Raw genomic sequence first — 16485 nt, 5'->3', positions numbered from 1 at the left:
ATAGAGCTACCACAAACGTGGATAAGTTCTCATTATTATACTCGTACATCCGTCTAAATCAAAATACAGAATCAAATGAATTACCTCACTACACCAGAGCGTTACCTCGTATACAGTAACGAAAAAGATAGTCGAGTTACGTAACGATGCGACCTAGCAATCTGTCTATCCTGCAATGAATTTACTACCACTTCAATTTGCTATCACTGCAAATATCGATTACCTGAGAGATGTGTGTATTAAATGAAAGTACAGTCGCGATATACCGCGCACGCGTTACTCTGCAATTACCCCGCGTGCGTTTCGAGTAAGTCATCTGCGCGAGTCAATCGTGTTTCTGCACTTGGGAAGCGAACATGACGAAGCTTCCACAGAACCCGATCATATTTAACTACATAGAGAATAAGGAGTACAGCATACAGCCGATTCGTTGGCTGCTGAAGCCAATAAGTGTCTGGCCGGTGAGAGACTCGTCGATCGCGGAGAAGATCTTGTCAGTAGTGTTGCTGATAGCATGCATTTTATTAATCACCGGCACTCTGGTGCCTTGCGCGCTGGCCATACTCCTAGACGAGACCAGGGATGTGGAGATGAAGATTCGTGACTTTGGACCGCTCAGCAACTGGGTGCTGGCGAGTCTCAAGTATATCTCGTTACTGGCGCACGTCGGCGACATACATCGTTGTATCAAGCACATCGAGACGGATTGGCGGGCAGTGACGAAATTCGAGGAGCAGGAAGTAATGCTGAGGAGTGCCAGGATCGGTCGTTTCATCGCGATATTCTCCGCGACATTCATGCACAGCGGCGTGTTCTCGTACGGTATTTTACGAGGAATGACATTAAGCGAATCCGCCGTCGAAGGCGATAACGTGACGGTGCGTCCGCTGCCTTTCCCGTTCTACGATCAGATTCTGGATACCACGAAGAGTCCGATGTACGAGATAGTGTTCGCAATACAGTGTCTATCTACGTTCGTTGTGAATTCCGTAGCAGTAGGCACATGCAGCCTCACCGCCGTCTTCGTGATGCATGCGTGCGGTCAGTTAAAAATCCTGATATCCTTGCTGGATAATCTGATCGACGAAAGAAACGAAAAGATAGACTCTTCTCAGCCCAAGTTTGGCATCATCGTCGAACAACATTTAAAAATACTCAGGTAAAAATCAAAGGGACACTTTAACGATGGATTTTCTGTGTATAATGACGATAACGGATATTTTCATTCCTGTCTTCGTTTTAATTATATGCTAAATGTTGTGTGAATACACTAATCTATTATTAAATAAATATATTAAAGTGAGAGATATGTTAATAACGTTGATCTATATATGCATAAAAGTGTACGATTATTTTGACATGCTATACACCATATATTCCTAAATATATTTCTAGTTTCGTGTCTCATATAGAGAAAATTACGAATGTAGTTTGTCTCGTGGAAATAGCAGGTTGCTCGCTGCAAATGTGTCTCTTGGGCTATTATTGCATACTGGTATGCGTATAATTATAAGTCTCGTTTGCCGTTCATTGCCTATTGCTCTAACAAATTAGAGATTTTTTTTCAGGATTGGAACCAAGACGCAAAAGAAGGTATAGTGGCATATGTTATAATATTGATCTCGGTTACTTTCAACATCTTTATATTTTGTTACATTGGAGAGATCCTTTCAGAACAGGTAACGGTAACGCCTGTTATAGACATATGAAAAATAATTTTATACCTATCGATAAAAGTTAATCGATAAAAAACTGTACGATCTATTAATAATTTACTTTGCGTATGAGTTTGATCAAAACGCAATATCGCTGCGAGTGTATTGTGTCCGATTTAATCGTAATATAACAGTGCGTCCAAGTTGGTGAAACCGCCTACATGACAAATTGGTATCTGTTACCTGGAAATAACGCACTCGGTCTCCTTCTGATCATTTTAAAGTCCAGCATCGTCGTTAAAATCACTGCTGGAAAGATGATTGAGCTTTCCCTTTCTACCTTCGGTAGTGTAAGTATACAAAAATATACTTTTTGATGCAGACATGTAGATTACAGAGAAATAGTATTATGTAATTATTTTACAATTCGAAGGAATAAAGAATATATAAGTGCCAAGATAGGATGTTAGTGTCTAAATGATTTTAATTTGAAATTTTTCGCAATAAATTTAAAATTAAAATTATTTAGACGCTAACATTCTGTCGTGGCTCTTATATCCTTCATTCCTCCAAATTGTAATTTTACGTCAGAGCCTTATAAATTTTATTGTAATTATTTTATACAGTTTATAAAGATAATTAGATTGTTTTAATAATTAGAATAACCAATCATATTTTTTATAGTAACAATATGTTTAATAACTATTTCAGGTAATTAAATCCGCGTTAGCGTATTTAAATATACTGCGTACCCTTATTACATATTAATAACGTTTTATACATAAATTATAAACAGCGAGCATATAGTATGTAATTGAATAATTGAATAATAACAATACTCTTGTGAGAAGTTTTTGTCTGTCAGGTCTTTAAGTGAAATTTAATTGTATTTTACCTGTTCCTTTAAATTGTTAATCAATGTGATTGATCTCATTAATAAAATTAATTATTTGACCTTACTCGCTGAGATAAATCGCAGATGTAATCTACAATGTAACTGCGCGTTCAAACCTGTAATATTCCGTATATAAAACTTCATACCTAAATATCGATTTCGCTCTGCTTCTACCTGTTGCCGCGACAGCTGCACATTATCACAATAATACACGACACTACATTGCAAGGATCACTTGTCATATCATGTGCCGTTCAATGTCTGCGCACGCGCTGACCGTTACTGCTGTGGCAGCGAAGAGACAGCCTCAGTAAGTTCGCTACCTTCGTCAGAAAATCATGGAGGATGATTCCGCGGATAGTATTAGCGTCTCCACATCCACGCACTTGGTCGACAAACATAACGAGTATAGTATTCAGGTAATACGCTGGATTCTCAAGATGATTAATGTATGGCCGCAACCCGCCGACATGTCAATCATCGAGAAGATCCGTTCCGATTTTGCGATATTCGTGTGCTACTTCCTAATAATCGTCATCATGGTACCAAATGGTATGAGTATGTTGCTGGATTCGGAGCAGTCTTACGAGACCAAGCTGCTGAACTTCGGCCCCGTTACCTTCTGGTTGATAGCGATGGTGAATTATTCTTTCCTCTTGATGCACGTTGGTGATATACAAGATTGTGTAGATCACGTGAAAACGGATTGGCACATGATCAGGAGACTCGAAGATCGGACAGTGATGCTGAAGAGCGCCAAGCTAGGTCGATTCATCGCCGGTTTCTGCGCCGTGTTCATGCAAAGCGGTGTGTTCTCATACAATATCGTAACAAGCCTCTCCAAGAGTGTCTTGCACATGGGAAATAGCAGCATGATGGTTCGCACATTACCCTATCCCGTCTACAAGAAGATTCTAAATACGTACTTGAGTCCGACGTACGAGCTTGTATTTATTCTGCAATGCCTCTCGTCCTTCGTCGTCACCTGCGTTACAGCCGCCACATGCGGCCTGGCAGCGGTTTTCGTCATGCACGCGTGCGGCCAAATGAAAATCATGATATCTTGGCTTAAAGATCTCATGGACGACAGAAGTGAGGAAAAAACTTCTGGGCAAAAGTTTGCAATCATTGTAAATCATCATTTGAGAATCTTGAGGTGAGCTATCATTTTTCACCAATTGCTGTGTATTGATTGCTTGATATTCCCTAATTTGCACCGCCATCCAATTTAATTAAATCGCAATTAACTAATATCGACAAGATAATGTCAGCATATGTAACAATATATTAATACATTAGTCACGTTTTATTTTTAAATTCAAGTATTAACAAATGTTATATGCTCAATCGAATGAAAATTGCTGTAAAATAATTACGACAAACCTTATACTACTGCATTTGCAGCTTTATATCCCGTACAGAGAAAATTATGAATATAATATGTCTTGTGGAATTATTTGGATGTACTATGCATATATGTTTCCTAGGATATTATTGCATTATGGTATGAAAATTCTTTCGAAATATGTATATTAGTCGTAATTCATATATTTTCATTTTACTATTTCTACCACTTGATTATAATACGTATTAGACTTAATGTCTCTTTTAGGACTATATTAATGACAACAAAAAGAGTATCTTGTCGCATTCGATGGTATTATCTTCGATTACTTTTAATATCTTTATATTTTGTTATATCGGGGAGATACTTTCTGAACAGGTAATATTTGAAAGTAAAAGTAACAATAAAAACAATGTACATTCTAAAAAAAATCGATATGCAGCGATAAAATTTATATTCGCGAGATTAAGATTTATTAAGTTGCAATATCGCTGGTGTCTCTTAATCGAATTATAACAGGTATACAAAACGGACTTTAGGGCGAACAGATTGGTAAATCTGCGTATATGACAAACTGGTATCTTTTGCGTGGAAAAACCGCCCAAGGACTCATTCTGATAATTCTAAGATCCAACGCTGGTGTCAAACTAACTGCCGGGAAGATTGTTCAGCTCTCATTTTCTACTTTTGGTGATGTGAGTATGCAAAAGTATATCATTTTATAGTTTACGCATATAAAGCAACATGTAATTTATATTCATATAAAGAATGTTTGTACTGAAATTCTATTACATTTGTAATACACTTCGAGTAATGTAAATGTTTTAAGATATAAATATTTTTTCAAAGAGTAATGGATTTTTTAGTAATTTCTAATTGCTTTAGGTAATTAAATCTGCATTAGCATATTTAAATATTCTGCGGACTGTAATGCTTACGTAAATAATTATGGTATAACAACTTTGGTATGAAAAAGATATTATGCAAAATAGGCAGTTTATAATAAAATATATATACTTAATAAAAACTTTATGTAAAGTTTATGTTATATAATTACCAATTATCCGGGCCATGAATCATAACTTAATAAACTAATTCTTTCTTAATAGTACTCTAACTCATCAAACGTTTACTTAAATAAATGTAGATTTTAATTATGGAATTTTATAATATCAAAAATCTAGTATGAAGATATTATATATGATGTTAGCAATTTTATATATTTTTACTCATTCATATAAAAGTATTAACCATTAGAAATATTAACTTTTTATCAAAATTAATTAATTAATTAAATATTGTTGTTACATTTATACATTTTCTTATACGTTGCATTGTAATCATATAATTAATAACTTTAAGAAATATTTTAAGTAACCTTCCAGAAACTCACACTTGTTCTTACAATATCCTTTTTAACCTCTTGCGACCCAATATGAGATAAAATGTTTTTTTTAAAGATAAACATTTATTATAAATACAACTATAAAAAATATCTTATGTATGTATTATATAATATATCAATCATACAAAAACTTTTTTATTTAAAAGAATAAAAAAATATTAATCGTCGTAAAGCATATTTTAAACTATAACAAATATTCAATTACGTACCTCATAATTTACAAAAAGTTCAAAATAGCAACGAACAATTTAAAGAACACGACAGCTCAGTGATTTCACGACAAAACTACTGGGACGCAAAGGGTTAAAGATGTATCCATTCCCATCTAGATAACCACATACGGAGTGAAGTATACATAGAATATCGTCTACTGGCTATATCAGAAAATATGAAGCAGGAAACATGTCCAGTATATTACGTATTCCCCCTTGATCGTGAACAGCAGTGCGTTCAGAAGCTTTTTTCCCCATTAAATGTACTTCCTTGCCTGCATCCCCTCAAAAGGACTTGCACGCAATAAAGTTCCAGGTACTATAATCCATTGATTCACTAATAATGAAACGGATAGCAGGTAGAAAGGGAAGGAAGGAATCAATTGCGTTCACGCACGAACGTTTATGTGCAGACAAAAGACGCACATGCGCATGCCGAACTGACTGACGATCAGTTCACTGACGCTCAGTCAGTTGCGTGCATCGTCGCGATTTAGTCATTACCATGCTCGATCATTCAAAGTCGAACCCTATCAAACTCCCAACGGGCGGTTGGAACTATAGCATTCAGATGAATCGCTGGTTTCTGAAACCGATCGGCGTGTGGCCGTTGAATCTCTGCGAAACCACGATGGAAAAGATCAGTTGCATGATCCTGGCGGTGATCAGTTGTTTTCTGATATGTTTTCTGCTTATCCCATGCACCCTTTGTACCATCCTGGTAGACTCTGATCTCGACACTAAGATCAGGATGATCGGTCCGGTTAGTTTCTTCCTGATGGCCGCGGTCAAGCAGTACATCCTAATCGCCCGCAGTGAAAACATGAGTGAATGCTTTCGACATATCCGCATGGACTGGAGTCGTGTCGCGATGGGTCATGAGAAAGATCGTCAAGTAATGGTGGACAATGCCAAGTTCGGCCGCTGGCTCTCCTCAGTCAACGCGATCTTCATGTACTCGGCCGGTATATTTTTCACCACAGTGATGCCGATCTTCGCGAGAAAAACGGAGATCATCAACAACGAGACGGTGAGGATGCTCTCCTTCCCCATCTATCGTGGCCTCTTCGACCCGCGGACCACACCGTCCTTCGAAATAGCGCAGTTCACGCAAGCTCTAGCTGGTTACGTCCTTTACACGATCACGATCGGTGTGTGCAGTCTGGCAGCGGTATTCGTCATGCACGCTTGCGGTCAATTCCGGATACTCATGCTGAAGATGGAGGACCTCGCAGATGGAAAGGAGAGAAAGAGCGCGAACAGCACGCACGAGCGAAGGCTTGGTGATATTGTTCAACATCACATGAGAATACTTGGGTAACGTGTGCCTTGATTTCAATATTAATCGTGGCTCGTAATAGCAGCTTGCAGCGAAGATTATATTCACAGAAAAATAAAATCCATTTCAATTAGCGACAATTTTTCTCACCAAATATCGAAATCCCAACGTGGCTTCCTAACGTGATGAACGATATAAAATATAATTTATAAAGACTTTGCGCTAGCAATCCTAATAATTACTTTAGCATGAATATGTTTCAAGAAATTAATATATTATTATATAAATCTATTATAAATTGTATAAAATTATATAGGAGATTTTTCAGCTTCCCTTTTAATTTTAATCGCATGACTTGCAGCTTTATCACTCGCACCGAGGAGCTTTTAAACGAGCTTTGCCTCGTGGATGTAGTCGGGTGTACGCTCAATATATGCTTTCTGGGATTCAATATGATGACGGTACGAAACATATTTGTGAAACGATATGTGAAAAACGCTGCGACGTAATATAATTACGTTTCATGACGTTGTGATGTTAGTCTTCTAGGAATGGGAACATCGTGAAACGATAGGAACAATAACGTTCTCTTCGTTGCTCGTATCCTTCACGTTCAACATATTTATCTTTTGTTACATCGGCGAACTCCTTGCTGAACAGGTACTACATAAACTGTAATTGCAGCACTTGTACGCTTATCGCAAATATCATTTATAATAATATTTGAGTTAAAATATTCTCAACATATAACAATAAAAAAAATTAATTTTATTCTTTCTAAACTTTATAGTTAATTTTTTTCAAGCTAAAAAAGAACTTCGTTATTTTTCTGTTAAACTCGATTTTGCATTAAAAAAGTCCAAAATGTTCATTAAAGCTTCGTAATTTAAATAATTGAGCTGTTAAATGTATGAGCATTGTTTTCTGTAAAGAACATCACCAAAATCTTGTTAACAGTGCATACAAGCCGGCATGAAGTCTTACATGATAGATTGGTATCGTATACCGAATAGAGATGCGCTCGGTTTGACATTAGTAATGTCCATGTCCAATGCCACGATTAAACTCACAGCCGGAAAATTTATGGATTTATCCTTGGCCAGTTTTTGCAGCGTGAGTAGAAATATTGATACAATTATTTTCGTTTACTCATGTACGAGAGTTATTTTTAATTTCATTATTCACAAGAAATGGAAAAATTTCAGATCATGAAAGCTGCCTTGGCTTACCTGAATTTACTTCGTACCTTTTACGTTTAATACGATGATATCATCGTAACGGGATGTATTATAGTAACGTGTTGATGCTAAAGTATATTTAATAACATTTAGATATACGCTAGCATATTCGCTAATAAATCGTGTTACATAAATTAACGTTCACGTAAATGTAAGCTTGAGATAGAATTAAATTTATTACAATAGTGAAATTGCAGATTAATTTAATATATTCTCAATAAAATATGAAGCTATATTATATACGCAACTTGCGCGCAAAGTGCATACAGTGCTATAATCCTACGCACTTAGTCTGCTGACTGTAATACTTTCTCCCAATGTTGCGTTACGCACTATGGAAATGACAGGGACACGTATACTCGCGCAACTATGTTAGAACTTGTAAACTTTACATCGGTACGCACTTCCACTCGTCATCGTCATGACCCTCAGACATGCGATGACTGGGAAAGGGGGACAACCCCACGTGCACACGCACGTCTTCCCCTTACTTTGTTACATATGAAAGGCTCGGGACGCACTGGGACGCACTTGCACGCGACCTCGGAATCATTATTTCCCCGCGCTTGCGTCGCCACGCGGACGTCGGGACGCTACCGTGTGCGGTAACGTTTTCAGTCGGCGTTACAACCTGCGGACGACAGCATGCACGATCGATCCCAACTTCCAGACAGGATACACAATGTGCAATACGAATACGACACGCGCTACGCCATGCAGTTATGTCGATGGATCCTGAAGCCAATCGGTATCTGGCACCTGATTTACAGTCGTCGCTCGTCACAAGGCGAGAAGCTCTTTTCATTCGTGCTGATCCTCGCGTGCTTCTCCGGCCTGGGCTTCGTGCTTGTACCTGTCGTTCCGTACATTCTGCTCCGTGAGAAGGATATCAACACTAAGGTCAAGCTCTTTGGGCCGATCGGTTTTTGTATAACTTCCGCGATCAAGTACTGCTTCCTCGGACGGCGCGTTACGGCGATCGGAAAATGCGTTGAACATGTTGAGAGTGATTGGCAGATCGTGCGATATCAGGATCATCGCAAAATGATGTTGAATAACGTGCTGGTAGGCCGCAGACTAACGACGCTGTGCGTGATTTTTCTTTACACCGGCGGCATGTCCTATCATGCGATCATGCCATTGTTCGCTAAGACAAAGATAAATGATAGCTTCACGAGTAGACCGTTGGTTTATCCAGGATACGATCTGTTTTTCGATCCTCAGGCAAGTCCAGCTTATGAGATCATCTTTTTCATGCATTGTCTGTCCGCTGTGATACAGTATAGCGCTACGACGGCAACGTGCAGTTTGGCCGCGGCTTTTGCGACGCACGCATGCGGACAAGTACAGATACTGATGACACTTTTGGACGATTTGGTCGACGGAAGGAGGACTAAAGACACTGTGGAGCAACGTCTGAGCGTGATAGTGAAGCATCACGTGCGTGTGCTGAGGTGAGACAAAAACGGGAAAAGCGCCGGGATAGTTTACAGGACGCGTTTCTAGACACTTGGGGTAGATACATGGCGCGTTTCTAGATTTACCACCGACGTGGAGGAAATATTACGTGAGATATGCTTAATCGAACTGGTAGCCGCAACCTTGATTATATGCTTGCTCGAATATTATTGCATGATGGTAAGGAGATTACGGTGGCGGACATCATGATAACGATAGTATCTTTCCGTGAATGATAAGTTCTGTCATGCTCTCTCTTCGTAGTACAGCTGTTTAAAGAGGAAAATCCTCTATTACGAGATAGGTTTCTAATATGAGATAGCAGGTTTTCAATACCCAAATTCAATCACAAATCTTTTTTTGCAACGATTACACAAACTAAGAATGAATTTCTCACTAAACAGATTTCGCTCCAAGGGCAATAAATTCATAGTGAAATCAACTGATGATGCCTATTAATTTAGATTAACAGAAACCCTCGCTATCTCATATATTAGGAGCCTGTCTCATGATAGGGAGACTGTCCTCTATTACAATTACTGTAGCGAAACAAAAAGAATCATCTCCTTTCACTAATAAATTGTAGTTATACGTTTGTCTTCTCAGGAATGGGCGAATAGCGACGCCGTGGCCATCCTTACGTATTTTATTTTATTGATATCTTTAACGTTCAATATTCTGATATTTTGTTATATCGGCGAGCTCCTCGTAGAAGAGGTACTTTTTATGCTATTGCTGATAATACAATTTTTTTTTACAGACTTTAGTGTCTTCAGTCATTGAAGATCCGTAGTGTATCAATCTTATTTTGAATGAATAGTAATGAACATGATACAATTGCAATATTTAATTATTTCTACTTTTATTAGTATAGCAAAATCAGTTCGGCCGCGTATGACAGTAATTGGTACAATTTACCCGGCCATAAGGCTGTCGATCTTATTATGATTATTACGATGTCTCATTATCCACCCAAACTTACGGCTGGCAAGTTCTGTGATTTATCTCTCAATACTTTCAGCACTGTGAGTCTCATAAATAACTCATAAATTTCGTTATTGCTCATGCAATTGTTATATCTGCAATCTATTTCTATTTACTTCTCATAATTTACTTGTTATTGTTACTAATTATTATTAATTTAATATTTTAAAGTTCACATTTTTCACGTTTTTAGGTACTTAAATCATCCGTAGTATATTTAAATTTACTTCGGACAGTTACACAATGAAACTAATACATTCCTCATTATTGCTTCTAGCAACAAATTTGTTATAGATATATTTTTAACAAATATTATATAGAAATTGATAATAAATTAATATATATGTCACATTCATTATCTGTCATTCCAACAGTCTTAAAACAGATGAAATATTATTAAACAAAATTATCTTATTACTGGTTATTTACTATTTAATGCACTATTACTACTATTATTACTGATTTGATTGGTCATAAGATCAAAATTAAAATTTACCACGTTAGAAAAAGTTAGAAACCTGTAACGATATTATAAAACAATACATAAAATGCACATACTTATGTCATATGTAATGTATAGACGATATTCATGAAGTCATCAACAACGCATCATTTGGAACATATCGAAGTTACAACTGTGTATAGAACTATATTAGAACTCGTCACGAACTTCCGATCCCTTCGCGCTCGCGCATCATTGAACGAGCCCTCCAACAAGTAATGACCGTGGGGGAAAAGTCAATCGTCCGCGTACGCATGGTTCACCTCACGAGCACCTCATCATACATGACAGGCATGAAACGCACATACACGCGACACTGAAATCGCTATTTCCCCGCGCTTGCGTCGCGTAAAAGGGAACGTCGCGCAACGTCCGCGTGTTTCAGTCGTCGTTACACTTCGCGGGTGACAGCATGCGCGATCGATCTCGACTTACAGAAAAGATGCTCGAGATGCACAATGTGCACCATGAACGCGACATACGCTACACCATGCAGCTATGCCGCTGGATTTTGAAACCGATCGGCATGTGGTATCCAATCTACGGTCATCCGTCGCAGAGCGAGAAACTCATCTCCATAGCGTTGATCTTCACGTGCTTCTCCGCTCTGTGTTTCGTTCTGATACCTGCCGGAGTGTACACTCTGTTTCGCGAGAAGGATATCAACATCAAAGTCAAGCTCTTCGGTCCAGTCGGCTTCTGCCTGACTAACACGATCAAGTATTGCTACCTCGGTGCACGCGCTGCCGCATTCGGAAAATGCATTCGACACGTCGAGGATGATTGGCGAGTTGTGCGATATCAAGATCATCGCGGGATAATGTTGAAGAACGCGCTGATAGGACGCCGGATCACCACGCTGTGCGCGATTTTTCTGTACGTCGGCGGATTATCCTACCACACAATCATGCCGTTATCTTCCAGACAGAGGATCAACGAAAATTACACGATCCGATTGCATACTTATCCCGGTTACGATCTGTTTTTCGACCCCGTAGCCAGCCCCGCTTACGAGATCGTATTCTGCATCCACTGCCTGTTCGCGCTGATCACGTATAACATCACGACGGCAGCGTGTAGCTTCGCGGCGATTTTTGTGACGCACGTATGCGGACAAATTCAAATACTAATGACGTTGTTGGACGACCTGGTCGAAGGAAAATGGAGCGAGGGCACCACCGTGGAGGAACGTCTGAGCGCGATAGCGAAGCATCATATGCGAATACTGAGGTAAGTGGAAAATATGATGAAAGTATCCAGGTACATATACGCGACGTGTGATTTTCTAGATTTTCGGATAGATACGTGACACGCTTCTAGATTTTCGACCAGCGTGGAGGAAGTACTACGTGAAATATGTCTATTGGAAATAGTGACATCTACCTTAACCATATGCTTGCTCGAGTATTATTGTCTAACGGTAAAGAGAAAGATGCCGTAATATATAACGTCACGATAATTTCAAGTTTCTGTAAACAGGACTTAGCTTGGCTAAATAATTTTGTCGGATGTTACGTTGGTGCATTTTATCTTCCCAGGAGTGGGAAAATAGTGATGCCGTGGCGATCTTGACGTATTTCATCCTGTTGATATCTTTCACATTCAATATTTTGATATTTTGTTATATCGGCGAACTCCTCGTGGAACAGGTAACTTTCATGTCTTTAGAATATAAGAAAGGCTTTCACGGGCTTATCTTTAACTATGTCACGTCAACTAGTTTTCTACAATACAGAAGTATATAATAGAAAAGAAAGACTAAATTTTAATATCAATATCTTTTTGTTGAAGTATGTTTAAAATATGTTTCATTGAGTTATTAAGATCTTGTGCAAAATTTCTCTCAGCGGCATTGCTTGTCCACCCATGATTAAATGCGAACATGGTACGGTCCTAAAATCTATAATCTATAAATGTATAACGGATTTTAAATAAGAGCTTTATATAACTTTACACAAATATTAATATTCCATTTTTATCAGTACAGCAAAATTGGTTCCGCTGTCTATGAAATAAACTGGTACAGTTTATCTGGGAAAAAAGCTCTCGATCTCGTGCTAATCATCGCGATGTCTCATTATCCGCCTAAACTAACAGCTGGCAAAATTTTTGATTTATCCATTTACACATTTGGTGCTGTGAGTTTCTCATAGAATTATTGTTATTGCTCAATTGCTGAACTTCATTATATTAACTTAATTTTCTTTGTATGTTACAATATTTCTTTCTTACTTTTCATACTATTCTTATCACTTTCAGGTACTCAAAACATCAGTAGTATATTTAAATTTACTTCGTACCGTTACGGAATAGAATTTAAACACTTCATATTTACCATAGACCTTGTTGCATAAAATTTGACAGATAGATATATTTTTATTAATAGATATATTGTACAAAAAAACATTAATAAAATAATTATATATTATCAATCCATAATAATAAATAGGGGTGAATCTGTGGGGAAGTAGGCACCAAGATTTTTGTAAGAAGAAATTAATTTAAAGTTTTGCAAGATTAATTTGTAGCTATTTAGCTTTATTTTTAGATCGGCAAAAAGAATGATAAATTCTACCAAGCGGCTTACGATACATGCTCTACGATAAGTTTGATTTAAAGGTTATCATATATTGCTTAAAAGATAAATGAGGATTTAATCTCATATGAAAAATTATTTCTGTACCTCTGATTGAATCTGATTGATTCAGTTTATCTCGAATAAAATTAGTGACTCCATCATGTTTATTATTTTCATATATATGACAAATACATCCACAGTGAAGTCACCCATTTTCTTCTAAGATAGAGACGGTAGACACTAAGTCGCGCCACGTAATTTTTCGACGGACCCAGGATTCGGACCTGGGATCTTCCGCTTGCCGGGCGACTCTGCTTTTCCCCCTGAAAGATATTTTTATTTATTCGTTAAATCCGAAATCCGTTATATCGGAATTTGTCAAATCGAGGTTTTACTGTATTTTATGAAAAAATAACAGACGTTACTATGACATTTATTTAAATTTGTACTTCCTAAATCATATTTTTTATGTTGTATGAATTAATCAGAAAATATTTCCATATTCAAAGCAACGTGGTCACTTTTACATAGTAGAGTAATCATCTTGCAGGCAGATAACATGCAACTGAAGCTATACATCTATTTCTTCGCCACAAAATCGATTTTTCAAGCCTGTGCTATCCTCGCTCCTCCCTTTCTACTTTTCTCCGTCCCTCTACTTTTCTCCTTCTCTTTCTACTTACTCCCTAATATATCGCTGAAAGGTTGTTGTGGTCATGCGCAAATTTTCCACCGTTTTACAATTGATATGTACTAGCCAGTTGCTCGCGCACCTTTGACACGGCAATATGGACAAAATCTCGACGTGGCCCAATACGAACCACGAGAAGGACGTAATCGGCGTTCTGCTATGGAACCGATGGTTATTGCGAGTTCTTGGGATCTGGCCGTTAATATATCCGAACACCACAAGGATCGAAAAGATCCTGGCAATTTTCTTATTCGTGTCGTGCTGGACTGCACTCAGTTTGTTCCTGGTACTTACGAGCATGTACACTTTCACGGACCGAAGTGTCATGGACGAAAAAATGAAGATGCTGGGCCCGCTAGGCTACGTGTTCTTCTCCATGCTGAAATACTTTTTCCTAGTGGTACGTCACAAGAATATTCGGCGATGTATTCAGATTCTCAGTACAGATTGGCGCATAGTTCGCGAGGGATATCACCGGGAAATCATGATAAGGGACGCGGAGCAGGGCCACCTGCTATCCAAATTCTGTATAATGCTCATGTATTGTGGCGGGCTGTCTTACAACACGGTGATGCCTTTTTTGTCACAAACGTTCGACGTAAACGAACAAGGCAACGTCACCGTCCGACCGATGGCTTATCTCGGCTTCGACATCGTCTTCAATTTGCAGCTAATGCCAGTTTATGTGTTCACCTTTTCCCTCCAATGTTTTATCGGTATTGTCATGTTCAACATCACCACATCGGTGTGCTGCTTAGCGGCCATGTTCGTCGCTCACACATGTGGCCAGATCGACATCGTGATCGCACGCGTGGAGGATCTTCTCAAAGGAGATGGCAATCAGTTTGAGAGATGCATGGCGATTATCGTACAGCATCATTTGCGAGCATTGAGGTATTTTTATTTGCTACTTGTATTTCACTATCAGTAAAATTGCACGTCCCGATTCAATAACAATATCCGCATGAGAATATATTCGCCAATTTCTTCATCAGAAGTACTAGATATACGAATTAGATATATGTTAAGTTGTTCAGAATATCATCAGCATAAAAATATTCCGTTTTCTTTTACTTTTATTAAAAATATTATATTCGACAGACGCTAGCTCATTATTTTGTAGATTTTCAGCTAGCATTGAAAATACCTTGCGCGAGTTATGTCTAGTCGAGATAGTGGAAGCGACGTTGATAATGTGCTTCTTAGAATATAGCCTGATAACGGTATATATAATAAATATTATAAATATATATTCCAAATAACAATGTACAACTTTGTAACATTGTCTAATTAATATTTTCCGATATAATACACGAAGCGATATTCCATCCGTAGGAGTGGGACAATAGTGACAGTATAGCGCTCTTCACATTCGTCTTTCTATTCCTTTCATTTGTCTTCAACATCTTTATATTTTGTTACATCGGCGAAGTATTAACCGAACAGGTGCTTATAATATTTAAATTTTACATGTCAGATTGCAGTAATTATCACAGAATTTAATTTTGGCCGATTCTCCATGTATTTAAATAATAAACGCAATTGATTTGTAAATCGCAAATATACAAAATTGGATATACAGTGCAGCAAAGTCGGACATTATGCGTATAAGATTGAATGGTATAATTTACCGGGGAAAGTCGCTCTTGACCTGATGTTGATAATTAATATGTCTCGACATCCAGTGCAAATTACTGCTGGAAAATTAATAAATCTCTCTTTCGCTAATTTTGGAAATGTAAGTACAGTTTATTCTTGTGTGTAGAAATATAGTAAATTTGAAAGAATGATTAAAATTAAACAAATTTACAATTTGCTGCAAGAAGAATTTTGGTATGATTAATAATTCATGCACTGCACTTTATAGGTACTGAAAACATCGGTTGCATATTTAAATTTGATTCGAACTGCCGTTTGATAAAGTAACATGCGATCATTCGGATTCTCTCTGGCGCAAAAAGCATTAATAAATATTTTTAAGGTGAAAAATGTATGCGTGTTAAATAAATTATTTAATGCAACTATGAAAAATTTATGTTGATTTTAAAATTAACAAGAAGACTCATTATTGGTAAAACGTTTTACCTACATGTTTCTAAAAAATAAGAACAAATAATATTTATGTATATATTTTCTAACAAACCAATATTTCTAGAAGCACACCTATTATTAAGACGTACTTAATATTCACTTTTTTTCTGCCTCCACAAATCACTCCGTTTTAAATGATATCACGTTTCTCA

At 37.6% G+C, this 16485-nt stretch overlaps 6 protein-coding genes across 7 annotated transcripts; all 6 read left to right on the top strand.

The window, feature by feature from the left end:
• The first annotated feature begins 356 nt into the window (after positions 1-356).
• On the top strand, positions 357-2449 carry LOC105568920 (odorant receptor 82a-like). The gene is made up of 5 exons (XM_012024996.1): positions 357-1159; positions 1396-1495; positions 1569-1679; positions 1850-2005; positions 2367-2449. The coding sequence occupies exons 1-5, from the start codon at positions 357-359 to the stop codon at positions 2421-2423; spliced, it is 1227 nt and encodes a 408-aa protein (XP_011880386.1). The 3' UTR covers positions 2424-2449.
• Positions 2450-2785: 336 nt separating this feature from the next.
• Positions 2786-4893, top strand: LOC105568809 (odorant receptor 82a-like). Of its 2 annotated transcripts, XM_012024778.1 has the most exons (6): positions 2786-3102; positions 3184-3706; positions 3955-4054; positions 4163-4273; positions 4435-4590; positions 4781-4893. In XM_012024778.1, exons 1-6 carry the CDS (start codon positions 2889-2891, stop codon positions 4835-4837), a joined length of 1161 nt encoding a protein of 386 aa, XP_011880168.1. In that variant the 5' UTR covers positions 2786-2888; the 3' UTR covers positions 4838-4893. The 2 variants fall into 2 exon arrangements, with proteins under 2 accessions (XP_011880168.1, XP_011880167.1); XM_012024777.1 differs by having other exon boundaries at positions 2786-3706.
• Positions 4894-5851: 958 nt separating this feature from the next.
• LOC105568810 lies at positions 5852-8207 on the top strand. Its single transcript, XM_012024779.1, has 5 exons — positions 5852-6829; positions 7153-7252; positions 7341-7451; positions 7749-7904; positions 7997-8207. The coding sequence occupies exons 1-5, from the start codon at positions 6018-6020 to the stop codon at positions 8048-8050; spliced, it is 1233 nt and encodes a 410-aa protein (XP_011880169.1). The 5' UTR covers positions 5852-6017; the 3' UTR covers positions 8051-8207.
• A 421-nt stretch (positions 8208-8628) lies between these two features.
• On the top strand, positions 8629-10757 carry LOC105568808. Its single transcript, XM_012024775.1, has 4 exons — positions 8629-9483; positions 9568-9667; positions 10357-10512; positions 10665-10757. Exons 1-4 carry the CDS (start codon positions 8675-8677, stop codon positions 10716-10718), a joined length of 1119 nt encoding a protein of 372 aa, XP_011880165.1. The 5' UTR covers positions 8629-8674; the 3' UTR covers positions 10719-10757.
• A 559-nt stretch (positions 10758-11316) lies between these two features.
• Positions 11317-13324, top strand: LOC105568807 (odorant receptor 4-like). The gene is made up of 5 exons (XM_012024774.1): positions 11317-12203; positions 12294-12393; positions 12512-12622; positions 12956-13111; positions 13233-13324. The coding sequence occupies exons 1-5, from the start codon at positions 11386-11388 to the stop codon at positions 13284-13286; spliced, it is 1239 nt and encodes a 412-aa protein (XP_011880164.1). The 5' UTR covers positions 11317-11385; the 3' UTR covers positions 13287-13324.
• A 1015-nt stretch (positions 13325-14339) lies between these two features.
• Positions 14340-16240, top strand: LOC105568919 (putative odorant receptor 92a). Its single transcript, XM_012024995.1, has 5 exons — positions 14340-15136; positions 15366-15465; positions 15578-15688; positions 15825-15980; positions 16110-16240. Exons 1-5 carry the CDS (start codon positions 14340-14342, stop codon positions 16158-16160), a joined length of 1215 nt encoding a protein of 404 aa, XP_011880385.1. The 3' UTR covers positions 16161-16240.
• Positions 16241-16485: the final 245 nt, after the last annotated feature.

The sequence above is a fragment of the Vollenhovia emeryi genome, unplaced genomic scaffold, assembly GCF_000949405.1.
Source record: "Vollenhovia emeryi isolate VEMERY1.0 unplaced genomic scaffold, V.emery_V1.0 DF939127.1, whole genome shotgun sequence".
NCBI classification, from domain to species: domain Eukaryota; kingdom Metazoa; phylum Arthropoda; class Insecta; order Hymenoptera; family Formicidae; genus Vollenhovia; species Vollenhovia emeryi.
The sequence above is the reverse complement of the archived record's forward strand: the minus strand, read 5'-3'. Positions and strand labels throughout refer to the sequence as shown.